The sequence below is a fragment of the Artibeus jamaicensis genome, unplaced genomic scaffold (assembly GCF_021234435.1).
Source record: "Artibeus jamaicensis isolate MK-2021 breed Jamaican fruit bat unplaced genomic scaffold, CSHL_Jam_final contig_518, whole genome shotgun sequence".
Lineage (NCBI taxonomy): Eukaryota > Metazoa > Chordata > Mammalia > Chiroptera > Phyllostomidae > Artibeus > Artibeus jamaicensis.
Genome location: NW_026521870.1, coordinates 1,647,468 through 1,668,767, shown reverse-complemented (window position 1 = coordinate 1,668,767; position 21,300 = coordinate 1,647,468). Strand labels below are relative to the sequence as shown.

Genomic DNA, 21,300 nt, shown 5'->3' with positions numbered 1-21,300 from the left:
TGCTGCTGGCTGACTTCTGGGGCCTTGCCAGGCTCTCACCCCATTTCCAGTCACTTCACCCACTTCCCATATGTGACTGCCCCCCTCCAGATGCTGTTATGGTTGTGGTTCCCAGGGTGGGTGGGTTTTTGTATGTACCAGTAGTTTCTTCTGATGTCCCAACCCCTACTGGGTTTATATCCAGAAGTTATAAGGCTTTATTTTTCCCCAGCACTGGAACCCTGGGCTACGTGGTCTGTCCTGGTGCTAGGCTCAATCGCTCACCAAGGCGTCCTCATGATTTTTATCCACCACACATGGATGTGGGGCATCCCTTTCTACCAGCTACCACTGCTTCTCACCTCTCAACCCCCAGCTTGCCACTGCCATATGGAGTCTTCTCCACCCTGACTTCCCATCTACTCCCTACCTATCCATCTAGATGAATATAGCTTCTTTAAATCCTTGGTTGTCAGACTTTCATATAATTCTGGGTGTTTTTCTGGCAGTTCTGGGTAGTTTTTATTTTTGAGTTACTTGTGTTTCTTCTTATAGTTGTGCAATGAAGTGAGGTGTGTCTATCTATGTCTCCACCTTGATCAGAAACTCAGAATCTCCATGAAAGTTTTGACTGTGAGGTCTTGGGTAAATGTTTGCTTTCCTAATAAAGATAGACAACCTTTTTGCCTTCCACCACTGTGATTCTTCTCCTGCCCCTGGCCTGGTAGCTGAAAATGAGGCTGAAAGTGGTGTAGCTACATTGCAACCATGAGACAATAATCAAATGGTGCTAAGGACTGTGGAGTGAAAAGATAGTAGAATTCCATTTTTATTGGCATTATGGAGGGGCAGCTTTGCATTGTCTTGCTTCTGACTTTGTGTTATAAAAAAACAAATAGGACCTATTTCTTTAAGGCCCACCATTAATCATGTTTCTTTACATTGGTAGGTGAAGGCAGTACTTAGAAAATTGCTAGACCCAAATGTTATGCTTAAAATAGCTACTTTGGAGCTTGATGAATTTGCAAGCCAATCAGTTAGCTTCTTAGACAATGGACTTAAATGTTTTTGGCTTTCCTTAAATAATCTACATGAAGGATCTTAAAAAGATAGCATGTTCTGGAAAAAACTGTGAGGCATAAAGATCTTCCAAAACTTTATCTTTTTACTCTTCTGTTTCAACCAACACTAGAACATGCTTACAGGTATTGAAAGCTTAACTTTTATGCAAACTCATCAGTAATTGTTTAGAGATTTGACTTTCATAAATAAAAGAAACGGCCTGGGGAAAACATTGATGCTTTTATTATAGAGTGGCACCTTCTTTCTTAATCTTGAGTTGGTGCAGCATAGAGTAATATTTTAATGATATATTCATTCACTTAATAAATTTTTGTATGCTTATAAATTAGGCAACATGAATAAGACATAGTACTAGAAATCCAAAATGATTTAGTATGAGTAAATCATTGAGTGCCTTGGTTAAGAGGCAACAAAAATTATGTTAAGAAACTACCTTATATTTCAGGTTAATTATGCAGGTTTCTGTCAACTACTTTTTATGAACATCAAACTGATATTTATAATGGTCCGAAAGTAAGTGCATCACTATCTGTGGCAGAAATTAAAGAAATAATACACAATATTTTCTGATATAAATGTTGTACATTATATAGGCAAATTCTCTTGAGAATAGAGAAGGAAGCAAAGAAGACTATGGATGGTACACCCAAAAAGAGAGTAGAGAGATCAGGAAAACAAAAGTGAGGAAAAAGTTCAGGAATTAAGTTAAATGGGTGTCTCCCTTATATATTTATTTTCTCGGGGAAGAAAACAATCCTATTTAAAATTACACCAAAAATTATAAAATACCTAGGTATAAATTTAACCAAGGAGGTAAAAGACCTACATGTGGAAAACTACAGGACATTGAAGAAAGAAATAAAAGAAAATGCAAATAAATGATAGGATCTACCATGCTCATGGATAAGAAGAATCACCATTATTAAAATGTCCATACTACTAAAAGCAATCTACAGATTCAATGCAATCCCTATCAAAATACCCATGGCATTTTTCACAGAACCAGAACAAATAATCCTAAAATTTATATAGGACCACAAAAGACCTTGAAGAACCAAATCAATCTTGATAAAGAAGAACCAGAAGGTCATGCTACCTGATATTAAACTACAGTACATGTAGATCAGTGAGACAGAATAGAAAACTCAAAAATAAACCCAACTATATGGTCAATTAACCTGTGACAAATGAGGTAAGAATATACAATGGAGTAGACACTCTCAGTGATGTTGGGAAAAACAGGACAGACACATGCAAAAGAATGAAATTGGATCACTTTCTTATACTATATATAAGAGTAACCTCAAAATGTATTAAAAACTTAAATGTAAGACTCAAAGCCATAAATCCCTGGAAGAAAACATAGGCATAAACTCTTTGACATTATTCCTAGTAATATTTTTTCTGCATGTCTCCTTTGGCAAAGGAAACAAAAGAAAAAATAAATGGGACTACATCAAACTAAGTTTTTACACAGTGAAGGGAAATATTTGCCAATGACACATTTGATAAGGAGATAATATTGATAATATAAAAGAAATTCATCCAACTTAATACCAACAACAAACAAACAAATAAGCAACCTGATCAAAAAATGGCCAGAGGAACTAAATAAATACTTCTCCAAGGAGGATATAGAGATGATGCTAACAGACATATGAAAAGATGTTCAACATCACTAATCATCACGAAAATGCAAATTAAAGCCACAGTGAGATATTACCTCATACCTGTCAGAATGGCCATTATCAATAACTTAACAAACAACAAGTATTGGTGAGGATGCAGAGAAAAGGGACCCCTCACACACTGTTGTTGGGAATGCAGATTGGTGTAGCCACTGTGAAATGCAGTGTGGAAGATTCTCAAAAAAATTGAAAATAGAACTACCATATGACCCAGAAATTTCACATCTGGGTATTTATTTTTTAAAAAAACACTAAATCAAAATAAGTAGGCATTAATTACAATAGCCAAGCTATTGAAGTTTCTAGCAATAGATTAAGGGATAAAGAAGAAGTGGTAAATATATAAAATGAAACATTATTCAGCCATTAAGAGAATGAAATCTTGCCATTTGAGACAATGTGGATGGACACAAAGGATATCATGCTAAGTGAAATGTCAGAGGGCTAAAGCCATACCAAATTATTTCACTTACATATGGAATCTAAAAAACAAAACAAATGAACAAACAAAACAGAAACAAACTTGTAGATAAAGAGAACATTTTTATGGTTGGGAATTTGATGGGAGGGGGTTTGAAGGAATGGGTGAAAAGGAGAAATGGATGCAGATGTTCAAATTGCCAGTAATGAAAACAGTCACGGGGCGGTAAAGTACAGCATAGGAAATATAGTCAACAATATTGAAATAACTATGTATGGTGTCCAATCACTTTGTAAGATGTGTAAATGTCTAATCATTATGTTGTACATCTGAAACTAACATAATGTAATATTGTATATCAAATACAATTAAAAATTATAAATGTAAACAGAAGTTATAGGGATAATAAAACTAGTAGATGGAGTCTTTAAAACAATATTCAAAGATTTAAAAGAAAAACGAACTTAATAAGGGGCAAAGTGGAAATCGTTTAAGTGAATCAAATAAAACTTTTAGAGTAGTGAAAAAATTTCCTGGACACTTAGTCAAGCAAGATGAGAAGGACATCTATCCATATGGAAGAATAACCCATGGATGACATTGAGGCCAAAGAGGGAAGAGGATGCTGGCGCTAAGAAGAGGCAGCCAGAGTGGGATGTCAGAGCTTGATCAGGACACAGAGGGTGAGCCTAGGAAGGATACGATCCCAGGGGCCAAGTGGGATGTGGAAAGTGGCTAAGGGGAGGGAAGGGTGACACGGCACTGGGTAAAGAACCTACAGAGTATAAGGAGAGCATCCCCAAAGAGGGGCAACCTATGCAAGAGTGTCAGCATCCAAGTAGGATAAGGGGGCATCTATGTAGGAAGGCACTTGGCTCAGGTTTGGGCTTTTTTTTTTCAATTCAAAGTTAGGAAGGCAACTGCATAGTGGGAAAGGTAGCCAGCTGTCAGAGCCCGCGTGGTGTGAGGTGTCCTCTCTGTATGAGGGCGACCTGATAAGAAATGTCAAAGACTAAGCAGGATGAGGAAGGTATCCACAGGGGAGGGGACAGGGGCAGAAATGTGTATGACTGGTTACACACAGGGGGAGTGAGTAAATAAGTACATACAATCAAACCTCAGTTCTCAACTGTCTTGGTTCTCAAATAATACTTTTCTCAACCAAGCTGTTCGCAGACAAAAATGTCTCAGTTGTCTAACAAAACTTGGCAGTCTCAGTTCTGTACCTGACAACCCTTTCATGCTGATACTTGTATGATCAGGCAGGTGTCTCTTGGGCAACAAAGGAGATTCAGTTTTTCTTCCTGCATATGAAATTGTTACCTTTAAACTTTATACATTCTTTTAAAACATAAAATTTCAAAATTACCAGGCAAGTCAATCACACAAAGCTCTTTACAGCATTAAAGAAGTGGTAACATTACCAATGTAGTCGTCATAGAATTCAATTCACAACTTGGACCGTCAAGATTCAAGTGTTTTATCCCATGCAGTAAAGTATGGTCAGTTTTAAGATAAAGTTCCTCCTTTGGATATCTTATTCTCAGTCAAGCCATTCTTTATGACTATCATCTCACACAGTAGGAAAGCTGGCTGCAGTGGCAATTCCAGAGTGGTTGTTCCAGTCTTTGGCAATCTGTATATAGCCATTCATGACCCAACATTTACCCCTGCTGTTGTTGACAATCCAGTATTTATTGTTACTTGATTCTCTCCTTCAAAGCCATAGCCAACCACCAGAATGCCATGGTCTGGGTTTCTGCTGCTGCAGTAAGGATCATAATAAATGCCTTCTTTATAGAACCAGAAGGTAAAATGGCTTGCATCTTTAGCAACAGAGATGGGCTCCACAGTGGCCACTGCCTTCATAAGGGACCTCTCCTGTTGATGGATGTCCACAAAGTCAGCATCATTGGCAACAGAATTATTGGGCTTATATTTGCAGAATCCAACCTTTGCATGATATGGATAAAGTTCCTCTGAGTCCAGGCCTTTATTAGACTTAACATACTAGAATGCATTACCCATTAGGCAAACATTGCAATCTTTATTGCCTTGAGGCTGAGAGCAGTTCATAGGGTTCTGCTCACTCAATGAAATAAGATTCCCAGTTTTCTGGAACATCTGTCCTCAAAGAGCACCAGTTGCACTAAAAGCCCAACAGGAACCACAGTGACCCCGATTCTTCACAGGAGGTACATAGCCTTCCTCTCTCCAGTTCACAGTTGAGGGGATTTCAGCAAAGAGAGGCTCCTGGAAAACAGTTTTCCTTGTGCTTCTGATATTGAAAGCCATTCATCACCTGCCTAAATTCTTCATTGGTCATGTCACCAAAGGCATTTATTACCAAGGGGAAGATATGTTTCCCTAGATTGTATTCCTGGTTGTGCACATCAGTCATTTTCATAGTCTTTTTCCACACCGCTCTCCTCCATCCTTCTTCATTCAAGCTGTATAGTTTCATGTGCACTGCCTTCCACTGGTTCCATTGTACATCTAAACTTCCATCAAGTTTTGGAGCAGCTGAACCTATTCCTAAGTAAAAGTCAGTCAGGAAGAGTGAAATATATTGTTTCAAAAATCTGTGGTGGGTGGGGTCAGCACATGCAAGTCCAGGGGTCTTCGAGGCTGGAGATTCAGTTTTCAAGTAAATCATTTCTTGAACAGTTTTCTGGAATGTATTAAGTTCTAGAACCGAGGTTTCACTGTCTATTAAGAATAATGAGAGCTGGGATTCTCACTGTTGGAGAAGGACATTGCAAGTTGGAAAGGGAAAAAAACTAGAAATGAGCCCTGTGGTGCTAAATTGGAACTGGAAGTATCCATGTGCAATTCAGGTTTTCAGGATGTAGAGGTATGCAGATGTGGGAATAAATGTCCATATATGTGTACTACTTATAGTCTCTAGTTAGCAATGAACACAGGTAGTGCTCAAATTTGAATTGTATCCACAATTTTAATTTAAAATGACTTGGGGAATCTAGCATCAACGTGGGGCAAGGGAAGTACAAGGAGAACCTGGGATCATGCTGTGCTGAAAAGTAAGAAACTGCTCAAACGAATGATGCTTACAGATCAAAGGACACTGAAAGCAACTAGAAAGGGCTCCCACTGTCCCAATCTGGGAGAGTTTGAACATCAAAATAAATAGGAATAGTAAAGGACTATAACCAAGTGAATAAAATGGAAAACCAGGAGTCCATGCTGATATAAATAAACTAAGTGAGAATTTGATGAGGAATGGGAATGTTTATCTATTTTAAAGTAAGTACCCCCCAAAATCCATACCAGTTGCAAAGGGGGAAACTGAATAGTAGAGAAGCTTTGCAGACACCACCTTAATCAAACCATCAAAGTGAACATCACCAATTGTGGGCAAGTTGAAATCCTGTGCCACTGATACGATGCAGTGAGAAGAGCACAGGATGATTTCTGCAGTATTTCTGAGAAAAAAAATGCGTAACTTCAATATATCCTTGAGACAACTTAAAACAAGCTCAAATTGAGAGCTATTCTATGATGAAACTGGCCCAATCTTCACATCAAGGTTATAAAAACTGAAGAAAGATGGAGGAAAAGTTGCAGACCAAAGGAAACTAAGGAGACGTGACAATCAATTGTTCTGTGTGATTCTGGACTGGATCCTTTTTCATTTTAGAGCACTACTAGAACGAGTAGAGAAACCTGAATTGGGTCTGAGGATTTTGATGGCTGACTATAAGAGAATGTCCTTGTTTGTAGAAAATACACTGATAATATTAAGGGTGATAGGGTATCATGTCAGCAAGTTACTCTTAACTCACTCAGGAAAAATAGTTCTTTGCACTGTATTTGCAACTTTTCTGTAAGTTTGAGGTCATAAAAATAAAAATAGCCTTCTTGGACCACTCCTGGTGCTGCTTGAGTGCTCATTCATGATGAAACTGGTACCTGTTTTGTGGGGTGGCCACTGGTACCTGGTGCTGCTTGAGTGCTCATTCACAACGGAACTGGTACCTGTTTTGTGGGGTGGCTACTCTAGTGCTCACCATGGCTGATGAAAAGGTCAAGGAAGGAGTCAAGACTGAGAACAGCAATCATATTAATTAGAAGGTGGTGAGGCAGGATGGTTCTGTGGTGCAGTTTAAGATTCAGAGGCAGCCCTGGCTGGCGTAGCTCAGTGGATTGAGCACGGGCCTGTGAACTAGAGTATCGTGGTTCAATTCCCAGTCAGGGCACATGCCTGGGTTGCAGGCCAGTTCCCGGCAGGGGACATACGAGAGGCAACCATACATTGATATTTCTCTCCCACTCTTTCTCCTTCCCTTCCCCTCTCTCTCGAAAAAAATAAAAATAAAAATAAAAGATTTAAAAAAAAAGATTCAGAGGCAATGAAAGCCTATTGTGAACAACAGGGTTTGTCAATGAGGCAGATCAGATTCTGATTTGATGGGCAGCCAATTGATGAAACAGAAACACCTTGGAACTGGAGGATGATGTTACAATTGATGTGTTCAAGCAGCAGACAGGAGGTATCCACTAAAAAGGGACTCTGCTACTTTACTCCAAAACTCTGTTCCTCTAGACCAAGAAGACATTCTCAATCAAATACTGCAGTTTGGTTCTACTACATCCTGATTACTATAGTATGTAATCGTTTACCTATTCATTCATTTCCCCATTCCCATTCCTTTATTGTATATAATGGAATGTAGGTGCAAAAAATTAAAGAATATATAAATATATATATACTGGCTAAAATATAATTGACTGTTTAAAGCAAAATAATTAATTATATTGTAGAGTTTATAAATACATAGAAAAAGTGTATCGTGATAGTAACATAAAGTGGAGGAAAAAGAAAATGAAAGCATACTGTCATTAGGTTCTTACATTATATGTGAAGTAGTCAAAAACTATTTGAAGGCATAATTTGTAATAAATTGAAAATGCATATTGTAAAAGCCTAGAGCACCCACTGATAAAATAAACAAAGAAACATTAGTAGTCAACAGTGTAGGAGTTCAAAGACAAAAAACAGCTACATAATTGTAAAAGGGGTGCATAACTGTGTGGCTTAGAAAAACAGCTGAGAATGACATAGTAACGTGACACAAAAACAAATAGTTAGGACAACAGTGATAGACTTCATTACATAAGGCTTTAAAAGCTTGTTCATCAAAAGACTCCACAAGCATAACTGAAAGCAAACATCAAGTGTAGGGGTGAGGGAATCTCAAATATATTCCAGAAAAAAGGGTTCTTATTACCAATATATTAAGAGCTACTACAAACTAGTAAGAAAGTTATAGGAATTCAAGTTTTAAGAAGAATAAGATATGAGCAGGTAACATAAATATGGAATAATGGGCAAAAATATCTTTTTAAGAGATTTTATTTATTTATTTTTAGAAAGAGTAAAAGGGAGAGAGAAAGAAATGGTCAGAGAAGCATCAACGTGTGGTTACCTCTCATGTGCCCCCTACTGAGGACCTGGCCCACAACCCAGGCATGTGCCCTGATTGTGAACAGCACTGTAGACCCTTTGGTTCACAGGCCAGTGCTCAATCCACTGAGCCACACCAGCCAGGGCAAAAATACCTTTATCCTAACCCCATGATATACATAAAGTACAAGATTAGATTAGAGATAGAGATAGAGATACAGAGATAGATCTTGTCCCCCAAAATAACTTAAGCTCAATTCTATACATTTAGAAGGGTGAATTTATTACATGAGATTTTATAATGAAAAGCTGCCATCAACCAGAACAATCAAGAAGCCACTTTACAACTCTTCCACCATTTATCAAGTAGTCCCAGCCAGTGGAAATCATTTACCCATCAAAATATGACAGAATATAACCAGTATTTAGAATTAAGGTTCATTCTTCAGAAATCACTTCAATGAGTTGGAAGATATAGATACATGATTCTTGATTTCATGAATTCACAATCAAAGGAAAAGAAGTTACATGTGTAAATATTTTAATAACTGAAAGTTGCAATAAGACAAGTCCCATGCACATTCCAGAGTGGAGGCATAATTTTAAGATTAAGAAATTAGAGATTAAAAGGCAAGCATTGGGTATCTAAAATCTATTGCACCTAAATGATAATATATGTGTAAAGGATGAAGGAAGAACATACTTTTCATCTTATTTCCTACATCTTTAATTTTTCCATTTTGATTGTTATATTTATCTTATAGCCATCCAAATGGAAAGCCTCCAAAAAAATAACCCACAGATAGTTATAAAAAATATTTCCTCAAAATATAGCTTCCATCACTTGTGTAAGATTTATAAAACCACTCTTTAAACAAACATTGTGAAAATAACTAGTTAAGACAAATTCATACAAACCTGTAATACTGCTCTTTCTGGTAATTGTGAAATGTCACATTCAGGAATCTCACCTACGAAAGCATCTTCCAACAGGTTTTGTTCAGGAGGAATGACTTGTTCTTCACCAGCTCTTCGGTATTTTATATTGTTTCTCCATTTTCTCAATTGAAGTTCATGTTTTAACAACTGACAATAAAATAATTGACAAATTCCATTGAATTATTATTAGGCTTAAATGAGATGATATTTAAAGCACAATGCTTGACACAATGATAGTCTGTGTTAAACATTATTATTATCATCAGTACATGAATTATCATTATCCAGAGAATGTTTAATATTCTCTGAACCACCAAAGCATTACAGATCATTTCCATTAGTTGTCATATGACATTGGCACAGGCAGCTACCTTGAAGATGTGGCCCAGCCTCCTCTTTCATAAACAAGAAAGCTGAAACCCACCATGACAAGATTCTGGTAACAACAGAACCAGCATTTGGGTCATGAAAGGGAAGTAGTAAGCAAAGAAATCAAAAGGAGAGTCAGAAAGAAAGAATTTGGAGATTTTCCTAATTTATCATTACAGAAAGACCCAACTTTAGCTTTTCATACAGTCTTGAAAGCTGTATAATAAAGGAAGAAGCCTCAAGGGTAAATAAATGTTTCACTCATTCACACACATGATTTTATTTTAATATACATGTATGTATTAGACCCTAAGAAAGAGCATGCATTGGAAAACTAGCATGCAGAAACCTTCTGTGAGTCTCCTCCTGGTGCACACCATCTCACTCTACCTAGGTGCCTGCAGAATGATTGTATGACCAAAAATCACATAGCTAGAAGAAAATGTTTTCTCTAAATACCCCATTGATGATATAATCATATACATGCACATTAAGGACAATGCTATTATTTTATATGCAACACGAATTTTATACATATATTAATATGTATCTACTGTGTGCAAGACATTATGCTCAGTGTATGGAGCTGTTTAAGGGAACCACACTGTCTGCTCACAGGGCCGTTCAGTTTAAGGGAGATATGCAAGGGGCAGACTGGTCAGGTAGTGTTACCTATTTCCCCATTGGACAACCAATGATCAGAGATGTAGGGCTGGAGTCAAAACTCTAGGGTACACACAGTGGTAGAAAACAATGAGTGAGCAGACTTAAAACAGTAGTACCCAAAGTATAACTACTTAACTGGCAACATTGAAAAGGTAGGTCCTCCTACATTTTTGGGTCCTCCATTTTAATTGCTGTAATTCCTAGTGGGTATCCCAGTTAAGAATGATCCTTTAAGCTTAACGATTTAATAATTTTACAAATAATTTAACATTAACATTAAAATTTATTAAATTGACTGTTTTAAAAAGAAAAATAGCAATTTAATCTCTAGAAAAATAAATTTAGTTCATCTTTATTATTTATTCCTCTATTATAATCATATTGGATAGTTTCTTTTCCATTTTAAATATCTATCTTCATCTAAATACTTGCATTAAAAATCCTCAGTATCCTTATAAGAAATTTAGACAAAATGTTAAAAGATTTTTCACTGATGTTGAAAAATAGTTGAAAAGAAACAACAGAAATCTTCTGGTTAGCTAAAGTGAAATTTAAATTACCAAGTTAAAAGAACAAATACCCAATCTAAATCACATAATAGTCAGAATTTTAGTGTTTTTCACACATAGCGTTATTATCTGAGGAAACATCAATATAACAGCAAAGTTTTGTTTCTAAAAAAAGTAACTTTCCAGTATACCATACCAGCTCATCTGCTCTCTTTTGATATTTCTGTCTTGCTTTATCCCTCCATTTAATAAGAATATTTATTAGCTTGTTATAGTGAAATATCTGTTGTATTCGCAATAGTATATCTGAAAAAAATTATTAGGTTACTGTATAAAGTTCAAACTGTTTCTAAAAAAAGTGTTTAATATATTACCATGTTTATAATATAAACCAGTGTTGTGTCTAATAGTTGTTGTTTGATTTAATTACTTCCAAAATTAATTACTTTTTACAAGAGTAGGTAGTACTCCTGAGATTTTCTTAGCCTGTAAACATCACCTTTTCCCTTAGAAATTAAGATGTAGTATATGTAGTAATTGCTGAGACATGTATATACTGAGGTCTGTCCATGAAAAGTCCAACCATTGTTAATATAATGAGAATGACTTATGCAACATGGATGTAACCTTTCAGTCATGGAGAGTGGGCTGAAATGTGCATTTGTGAATGATGATGACTTCACTGTACTAGTCACTGGGGGCAGGAGGTGCTGTTGAGTGAGCATGTGTACTGTGTGGCCATCACATTCAAAACAACTGCGCAAGCAGAGCAATGGATCTGCATCAGATTTTGTGTTAAGCTTAAGCATTCCTCCTCAGAAAGTATTCAGATGACTCAGAAGTCCACAGCTCTGGCAACTGGTGATTGGCAACTTCATTATAACATTGCACCCACTTATGCATCATGTCTTGTGCAGAGTTTTTTGGTGAAACATCAAATCACCCAGGTGACTCAGGCCCACTACAGCCCAGATTTGGTGCTATCGACTTCTGGCTTTTCCCAAAACTAAAATCACCTTTGAAAGGGAAGAGATTTCAGACCATCCATGAGATTAAGGAAAACATGATGGGGCAGCTGATGGTGACTGGGAGACCTGTGAGTTCTCAAGGTACCTATTTTGAAGGGGACTGAGGTGTCATTGTCCTATGTACAATGTTTCTTGTATCTTCTTCAATAAATCCCTCTATTTTTCATAGTGCATGGCTGGATACTTTATGGACAGATCATTTCTAAACAATTCTGTTCTTTGTAAAACCAGGACTTTCACATTTATTCATAGAAATACAATTATGAAGTAGTATTCTGTTTTAGGTAAAGGTCCTCTGATTAAATAGATTGCCCAAACCTCAAATACAGGGACCAGGAAGGAGGATAACGGAGGCAGGTGTAGGGATACCACTCACAGAAGGCAGTGGCTTCTTTGCGGCAGCAATGGCTTCCTATCAGAAATAAAGCCCATTCCCATAACGCTAAAACCTTCAGCCTATCTGCTCTGACAGCAGTTGATCTAGAGGAAATGGTTTTCTGCTTTGCAGCAGCCATAGTCAAATCAATATCTGGTGAACTGCATGAAATCTACACAAAAGCCTGAAGTTCTCTATCCCAGCACTTAAGATCATATACACGCACTCTCCACACCTTACAATTATCAAGGGTTTAAGTGAAAAGAAATTATTATTCTTTAAGTTTCCTCGTTATCTATTAAATGAAGTATCTATAAAGAATACAGAGCCCTCTACAAAAAAAATAGGCAATTTTGGTACCTATCGATGATATACCAACCATTATGTAAAAAAAGCTCATAGTAGATCCCTATTTATATTTGTGTGTAGATCACAAAAAATATATACAGAATTTTATTTTAAATATGCCTGTTTTCTATTACTAAATAACCTTTGAGACAAATCTCATTAAATACTTTAATTAGTAGAAGTTCTGGCAAAGGTGGAGGTGTGGATAGAAACATTTCACTTCTTCGCACAACCAAAAGGAGGATAACAACCAATCTAAAATCAACAAACGACCAAAAGCACCAGAAAATCAAATTGCATGAAATTCCAACAGCCAAGGAATTAAAGAAAAAAAAATCAAACAAAACAACCACACTGGTAAGGCAGACTGCGTGGACTGACCCAGAAAAACTCTGCCAGGCGGCTGAGGGGTAGGGCTGACTGCTGAGATAATGGAGCTGCTCCAGAGGGAGTGACTCAAAGGGAAAATTGAGACTCAGAGCTGACTGTGGGCTAAGGCTGGGGTTGCCCTGGTGGGAGATACTTCCAGTCTGATACAAGAGTCTGTTGGAAAGTGTGCTAGAGACCAGCTGGCAAGCTGCACTGTTCCCTCTCGGGTCCCTCCCCCACAGGCAGCACTGCAGAGCAGTAAGGAGGGTTGCCCTGCCCCTTACAACTTATCAGGTGCCCCAAGACAAAGAAATATGGCCAAAATGAAAGAACACAGCAAAACCTTAGAACTAAGCAATAAGGAGATTGCTAACATATCTGATGGAGAATTTAAAGCTCTGGTAATCAAAATGCTCACAGAACTGACTGAGCTTCGTTGGAAAATGAAAGAACAAATCAAAGATACCCAAAATGAAATAAAGCAAAATATTCAGGGAACCAATAGTGACAAGAAGGAAACCAGGATTCAGAGCAATGATTTGGAACAAAAGGAAGAAATAAACATCCAACTGGATCAGAATGAACAGACAAGAATTCAAAAAATGAAGAGAAACTTGGGAACCTCTGGAACAACCTGAAATGTTCCAATATCTAAATTATAGGGGTGCCAGAAGAACAACAACAACAAGAAACTGAAAACTTATTTGAACAAATAATGAAGGAAAACTTCCCCAATCTGGTGAAGGAAAGAGACTTCCAGAAAGTCCAGGAATCCCAGAGAGTCCCAAAGAAGCTGGATCCAAAGAAGAACACACCAAGGCACATCATCTTTAAGTTACCCAAGATTAAAGACAAAGAGAAAATCCTAAAAGCAGCAAGAGAAAAGGACATAGTTACCTACAAAGGAGTTCCCATAAGGATATCAGCTGATTTCTGAAAAGAAACCTTGCAGGCAAATAGGGGCTGGAAAGAATTATCCCAAGTCATAAAAGGCAAGGACCTATATCCAAGATTACTCTACTCAGCAAAGCTTTCATTCAGAATGGAAGGGCAGATAAAGTGCTTTCCAGATAAGATCAAGTTAAAGGAGTTCATCATCACCAAGCCCTAATTATATGAAATGTTAAAAAGACTTATCTAAGGAAAAGAAGATAAAAATTATGAACAATAAAATGACAACAAAGTGACAACTATCGACAAATGAACCTAAAAGAAAAGAAAAGCAATGAAAATGAAAACTAAGCAAACAACCATAACAGGAAAAGAATCAGAGAAATGGACATCACACAGGGGGAGTTCAGTGGGGAGGGGGAAGGGAGGAATGGGGGGGAAGGTGCAGGGAAGAAGAAGCATAATTAGTAGGCATAAAATAGACGGGGAAAGATAAAAATGGTATAGGAAACAGAGGACTCAAAGAAGTTATATGTGCAACCCATGGACATGAACTAAGGTGGAGGGGATGCTGGAGGGTTGAAGGGGCAGGGTGGAGGAGGGATAAAGGGGGAAAACTGGGAAAACTGTAATAGCATAATCAATAAGACTACTTAAAAATATTTTAATCAGTGGCCTTATATTTCATGACAATTCTCTAGATATAAACCTAATAAACTCTCTAGTATAAACTATGCTTAACTGTTAAGTTTTTAAATTTTTTAAATTTATTTATATTTTTAGAGGGGGGAGAAAGGAGAAAGAGAGGGAGAGAAACATCAATGTGTGGTTGCCTCTCACATCCCCTACTGGGGACCTGGCCCACCCACAACACAGGCATATGTCCTGACTAGGAATTGAACCAGCGACCCTTTGGTTCACAGGCTGGCACTCAGTCCACTAAGCCACACCAGGGAGGGATTAACTGTTAAATTTTTTGTTTGTTCATTTGTTTGCTTTTATTCTTTGAATATAGGATTACAGAAAATACTTGGTACTATGTGAGAATTTACCTTTAAGTTGTTCTTTTCGAGCTTTCACATAAGAGTGCCAGTGATGAAATACATATTTTTGAAGTCTGAAATTGTTATAGTTTATTGCTCTTTCCTTTTTTTCAGGCAGAATTTCATCTTCATTTGTGCGAGATATTCTTAGGTCTTTCCAACTGCTATAGCCAAAACATAGAGGAAATAATATTTTAATGTTATGGCAATACAATATTACATAAATTGAGAAAGAGAAAAAGTAATTCCTCCTTTACCTCCTCAAAAACCATAGCATAGAAAGAAATCATTATATTATTTTTATTGCTTTATCTAGCCAGTGTTTGCACTTCCTGTGAGCTTGCACTACCCTTTTCTACACTTCTGAAGCCCAGAAAACTCTTAAATCCAAATTTTTTCTTTTCATAACTTATGTAGAGGCAAAACAGACTAATTTTGCATCAAAATCTCTCTTCATCTGACACATGGCTGTTCATAGACTTTCTCTATTTTATTTCATAAGAATATGTATCTCTGTAGAAATACTAATACATTCAAATATGTTTGGTTCCAATATGCTGGCCCAGACACCAGTAAAGATGTTATATAAAATACATAGTATTTACAGAGACGACCTTCATAAAATTATTTTAAAAAATGAATCTAAATTCCAAAACATATCTGGCTCCAAAGCTTTCCATAATTCTCTTATAAAAGAATTATGGACTTATTTTTCAATTTTGAAGTTCTATTTTTTTAAATAGGCAAAGTAATACCTTGAATAAGTAAAGAACATATTTTAAGTAAGTAAAAGCCAATTAATTATAAAAATAAAGAGTAAAATGGTAGAGACCTGATTAAATAGATAAAATCAGCACAACTGACCAAAAGTGAGTTTTTCTTCATATGTAGATTATCAAGAATAAGAACACAAAGAGGAAGAAATAGTATATAAAAATCACATTCTTACCAAAAGTGGGTCTTTACTAAACGTCCCGTATAAAAAGTACATGCTTTTATCATCAATTCTGGAGTCATCTAAAATGAATAAAATAAAAAACAGAAATAAACGCAGTGTATAGGCCACCTCCTGGAGGTACACAGGAAAAGGAGACCAATGGTTGCGTCTGGGGAGCACAACCTGAGTGAGGAGATAGAAGCAGACAGGAAGAACTATACACCATTTATTTATACAGTTTGGAATTTCATTGCATATGCCTATTACCTATTTTTTAAAAGTTAAAAGCACAGCTTAAAATTCTCCCATTATATTGTGCTTACTTTAAAGCATCTTAAGGTAAGTGCTATGGTGTTACTATCAGCAGCTGTGTTGATAGGATTGTACAGTTGTGGGCCTGCTGGTCACAGTGTCACTATTAAATTGAATGACTTTGCATTCTCAAGAGTAAAGATTGCAGGAACTAGCATAAAGGACACATGAACAACTAAGGGGGGTGGAAAGGGGAGAGAGATGGGGGGCAAGGGGAGTGGGCTGGGATGGGAGTAAAAGACAGAATACTGTAGTTGAAAAATAATTAAAAAACAAACAAATAAATAAACAAAAAGTATAAAATGAGATTTTTCTTTTTAAAAAAGCATACAAAAATCCCTCTATTACCAAGCAGAAATAAAAACCATAAATTAAAAATCTAAACTGAGGAGTATGCTGAAAAAGATGCAAATTTACCACTTGCAGCTATTTATAATAATACACATTAATATGTGGGAACAGCTAAGGACTGCTGAAATCATCTGTACCTCCTATCCATTCCTTAATATATTAATACATTTATTATATGTACATGGCTGCTGTAAAGTACTAATGATATATATTTTCTCTTATGTTATTGCCATCCTTTGTACTGTATAAATACAAAAACATAAGGTGGCATCCATTTGTTATAGAGATGTCTGGTTCAAATCCATTCCAACTGCCCTGAATTCTGAATTCTACTTTTCCAAGTCAACCCGTTTTCACCTTTGCATATTGCTGTAAATCTTTGTTAAGTTAATAATCAAGAATTTATTTCATGCATATAACAAAGGCCTTTGGGCCCCCTGAATATGAAATTCAGTAATGACATTTGGAAATCTTCACTTTTGATAGGGATTATATGCAAATTATTCTTGTGGTGAGGGAGAACGTAAATCACTAAAGTCATTCTTTACTAAATTATGCTAAATTCTGCTTTTGGGGGTGAGGTAGGGAAAGGAATCCAGATAAGTATAGTAAGAATATTGTGGCTGTCATAGAAAGGCATACAAAACCAAAAAAGCAATGAGGTGGCAGAGAAAAACAATCATCTATATTTCTATTTTCCTGCTCTGCTGTTGGTCCCTCTATTTCTTAAGCCTAACTTCTTTTTAGAAGATATAGCCTGAAAAGTGCTATATAAATATCTACAATAAATGGCACGGATCATAAAATATAAATATATAGTACCATCAAATGAGTAATTCAATATATTTATGGTAATACTGACTTATAAAAATTATAATTCAGCCACTTGAACTTGACTTTCTAATGATCAAATCTAAATCAGCATAAAAGTATTATTTCTAGTCTATTATTTCTATTATTTGAGTGTGTAATTGTAATATTCCCTTCTTTTACTACTTCTTTCCCTAAATTCTTGTTTTAACTTCACATATATTGTTCACCCAGTGTAAAAAAAAACACTAATAAGATTAAAATAACCACAATTTTCTTCATTATTGGCATCCTCTTGTTTTCTCCACTGGAAAAAGTGCTTTAAAAGAGCATCTCCCTGGGACCAGTGACCTGCGACAAGTGCTCCAGGCCAGTGATGTCCTGTCCAAAGCTTGGGGTTGGGTATGTGTCAGCCCAAGGCAGCTCAGCAGCACCTCTGGCCAGTCAGTCCACCTGCCAGTCACATGCTGGTACACTGGGTAACATGTTTTTATTCCCAATGCTCAACGTTTTCACACTGATGCTCCAGAAACATGCTTTCTACTCTTCATATCCATTGTATATTGGTTAACTGCTTGTGATTGGAAAATATTCTCGGACCTTTTTATTCCAGTTGGCAGTGCATAGCACAGAGTAGGAGTTCAACAAACATGTTGGATTGAATTGGACAACTGCCTAGATGCGGGCCATTTCTCTTACATGTGGCCACTACAAATGGAGTGTAAAGGATTCAGACAACTTTGTGGGGAAGGTGCTGGATAAAAAACAACCTGGTGTTGCTATAGAGGACCTCAGAATGAAATCCCTATTTCCAGACCCTCATGAACCGTTTACTCCAATTTCCTGCAACAGCTGCCAGCACACAGGCACCTGCTAGATGTAACTGAAGAGAGGGATAAGGAGTGAAAGGTTCATCACTGCACGACTTCTGAGAGTCCAATTATATTGCAAAACTAGTTTCAAGTCTGAAAATTAAAGAGAAAATTCAGCCATGAGAGGTAGTTTCTAAAGTTAAAGAGGGGCAATGTCAAAGTAATAAATTAGTTGTAAAAGAACTTTTCCAACATTTACTTAGACTTTGACATTCCTCTTTTCTTTGAGACCTGTGGTCCCCTCTCCAGAGGTTGATTAGAATCACCTATGAAACTTTTTTAAACAAGCTCACCGCCCCAACTTCCTTAAGGGTCCCTCACTTCCACCCTGTCTAGGGATTATCACTATGATGAATCACTATTATGACTAATCCCTAATGACTAAAACACTATGTCTTATCCCTCGTGTACACTGGGGACAGAGAAATGTGAAGGTCCTCTGTATTAAGCTGAGTTCCAATAGGATACAATATTATTCAATGAAAACACATTCAACTTAATGTCCTAGTTTCAAGCAAACCTTTTTTTATAGCTGGAAGAAAGATAAAAAGAAGTGAAATACAACATGATTTGGGCTTAAAAGGTATTTTATTTTTAAAAATTTCAAACTTACAGAGAAGTAGAATGAATACCTAACACCCATAGTCTACATTTAACATTGTCAACATTCTCCCATACTTGCTTTTTCTATTTTGAAGTATATAAAATACATATGTTTATATATCACGACATTTTATTCCTAAAGATATTTACTATCCATCTCTACACACATTTTCTTCACAACTACAGTTCCATTTTCCCACTTTAGAGAATTAATAGTAATTGTTTAATATCTATATCATCTAATACCCTTACTATATCCAAATCTCTGGAGTAGTTTCCCCCAAATGCCTCACACAGTTATGTTCAAACTAGATCTAAGCAAGGGTCACATATTTGCATTAACAACTGAGTTTATGTGAAGAATTTTTCACCTTTTTCTTCACTATTCTTTTCTGAATTTTCCAGCATTTAATGAATATTAGGAGCAAGGAAAGGTCAATTGCAGCCTAAATTTGATGAATTCAGTTACCTGAGCATCTCTAGTGCATTTTAAAAATAAAGGTTCTATTTAAATATTTTTGTTTTGAATTTGTTTTGACGAGAGGAAGGAGTTTTCTTCTATCATTTGAAACAATGCTAGAATGGGAGAAGACAGGAGGGCACATGGCATCTGCCTGAGCCCAGTGGGTTGGGGCTCTGAGCCTTAAGGAAGAACATGCTGCAGACAAAATCCAAAAGGACTGCTCCTGTGAGGCACAGGGCACTATTTGTTCAACAGCAGTAAGGAAAGGCATTACCCGACTTGTGTGGAGCACACACAGCACAGAGCCATCAAACTTTGTGTGACTTTCAATTTAAAAATTTTGAAATAATGTGGTAAAACTATTACAAAAGTCTTACATTATGACAAATTTTGAAATACAATCCCTCAAATTAAAATTTTATCGAGAAGCATTTCCTTTCAAAAGTGTTGGCAAAATGAAAGTTTTAAGTTCTTATTTTTTAAAAGATTTTATTTATTTATTTTTAGAGAGCAGGGAAAAGAAGGATAAAGGAAGGGCAAGAAAAGAAACATCAATGTGCGGTTGCCTCTCACACACCTCTTACTGGGGATCTGGCCCACAACCCAGGCATGTACCCTCACTGGGAATCAAACCAGCAACCCTTTGGTTTGTAGGCCATCATTCAGTCTGCTGAGCCACACCAGCCCAGGCGAAAGTTTTAAGTCCTTGCTACACAGTGGTACTATTTTGGCTGGTAAACGAATTGGGCTTTAGTGTTGAAGTACAAGTTTGACTTGGATGTCTGCAGTGATCACTGGGTAAGGTATGAGTAGACCAAAGAGTCCAGAGAAAGGAGCACTATTTTGGCCTCTTAAGGATTTGTGTTTGAAGAAACTTGGAGTGCCACTCAGTGAGATACTGAAGCTCTTAGGAATTCTGGAGCTGCAGTGTAAAGGCTCCACCCTCAGATGGCTTCATAGTGTGGGACAAAGACACTAAAGATGATTTCTTGAATTGACATGGGGCAGCTTTGGGATTCCCAGAAACAAATGATTGGAATTTTAAGGGGAACTCAGTCTCCTGTATCATGAAGATAGGGGATAGAGGAAGTGAAATTTGGAATGTTACTATCAATACAGTCCTACTTGTATCCCAGGCTGGTGAAACCTGGAGAAATTGTGAAGTAAATAAAAATATAATGAAATACAATAGAAATCATAAATGCTAACTTATAGATACTGACTTTATGGTTTTTAGTGGCAATATTAATTAACAATAGTAATTTGTTAATTAATGTTTAACTTTGTATTTATTATATATGAGAAAATAGATATATTTAAATAAAACCTATAGGAAAAAGTTTACTTCTATAATATTTGAAGTACCTAATATAATATTAGAAATCTGGTAAAACTCAAATGAAAAGTAAATGTAAATCTTTCATCACCACTAAACCAGCACTATAAGAAACATTAAAGGGAATTCTTTAGGTGGAAAAAAAGGCTAAACTTAGAAATAAGAAAATATATAAAAGAAAAATACCTCACTAGTAAAGGCAAACATATAGTAAAGGTAGTAGACCAACCACTTATAAATCTAATATGAAAAAAATTGTAAAGGAATAAGTACATACCTATCAATCATTACTTTAAATGTAAATAGACCATGTGCTCCACTCAAAAGACACAGCATGACGAAATGGATTAAAAAGCAAGACCCTTACCTATGCTGCCTCTATGAGACTCATTTCAGATCAAAAGATACACAGATGCAAAGTTAAAAAATGGAAAAACATTTCATGAAAATGGAAATTTTTTAAAAGCTGGAATATCAATACC

At 36.4% G+C, this 21,300-nt stretch overlaps 1 protein-coding gene and 2 pseudogenes across 1 annotated transcript in view; 1 reads left to right on the top strand and 2 right to left on the bottom strand.

Annotated features, from left to right (window-relative positions):
* FBXL13 (F-box and leucine rich repeat protein 13) overlaps window positions 1–21,300 on the bottom strand; it is a 284,235-nt gene that overhangs the window by 233,317 nt on the left and 29,618 nt on the right. Inside the window, exons 4-7 of the mRNA XM_053668913.1 lie at window positions 16,084–16,151; window positions 15,144–15,298; window positions 11,276–11,385; window positions 9,515–9,682 (exon numbers count right to left, since the gene is read on the bottom strand). Of these exons, the coding sequence (XP_053524888.1) occupies window positions 9,515–9,682; window positions 11,276–11,385; window positions 15,144–15,298; window positions 16,084–16,151 (501 nt within the window). The remainder of the gene's footprint in view (window positions 1–9,514; window positions 9,683–11,275; window positions 11,386–15,143; window positions 15,299–16,083; window positions 16,152–21,300) is intronic.
* LOC119056294 (procathepsin L-like) lies at window positions 4,745–5,728 on the bottom strand (annotated as a pseudogene).
* On the top strand, window positions 7,201–7,693 carry LOC119034767 (small ubiquitin-related modifier 2-like; annotated as a pseudogene).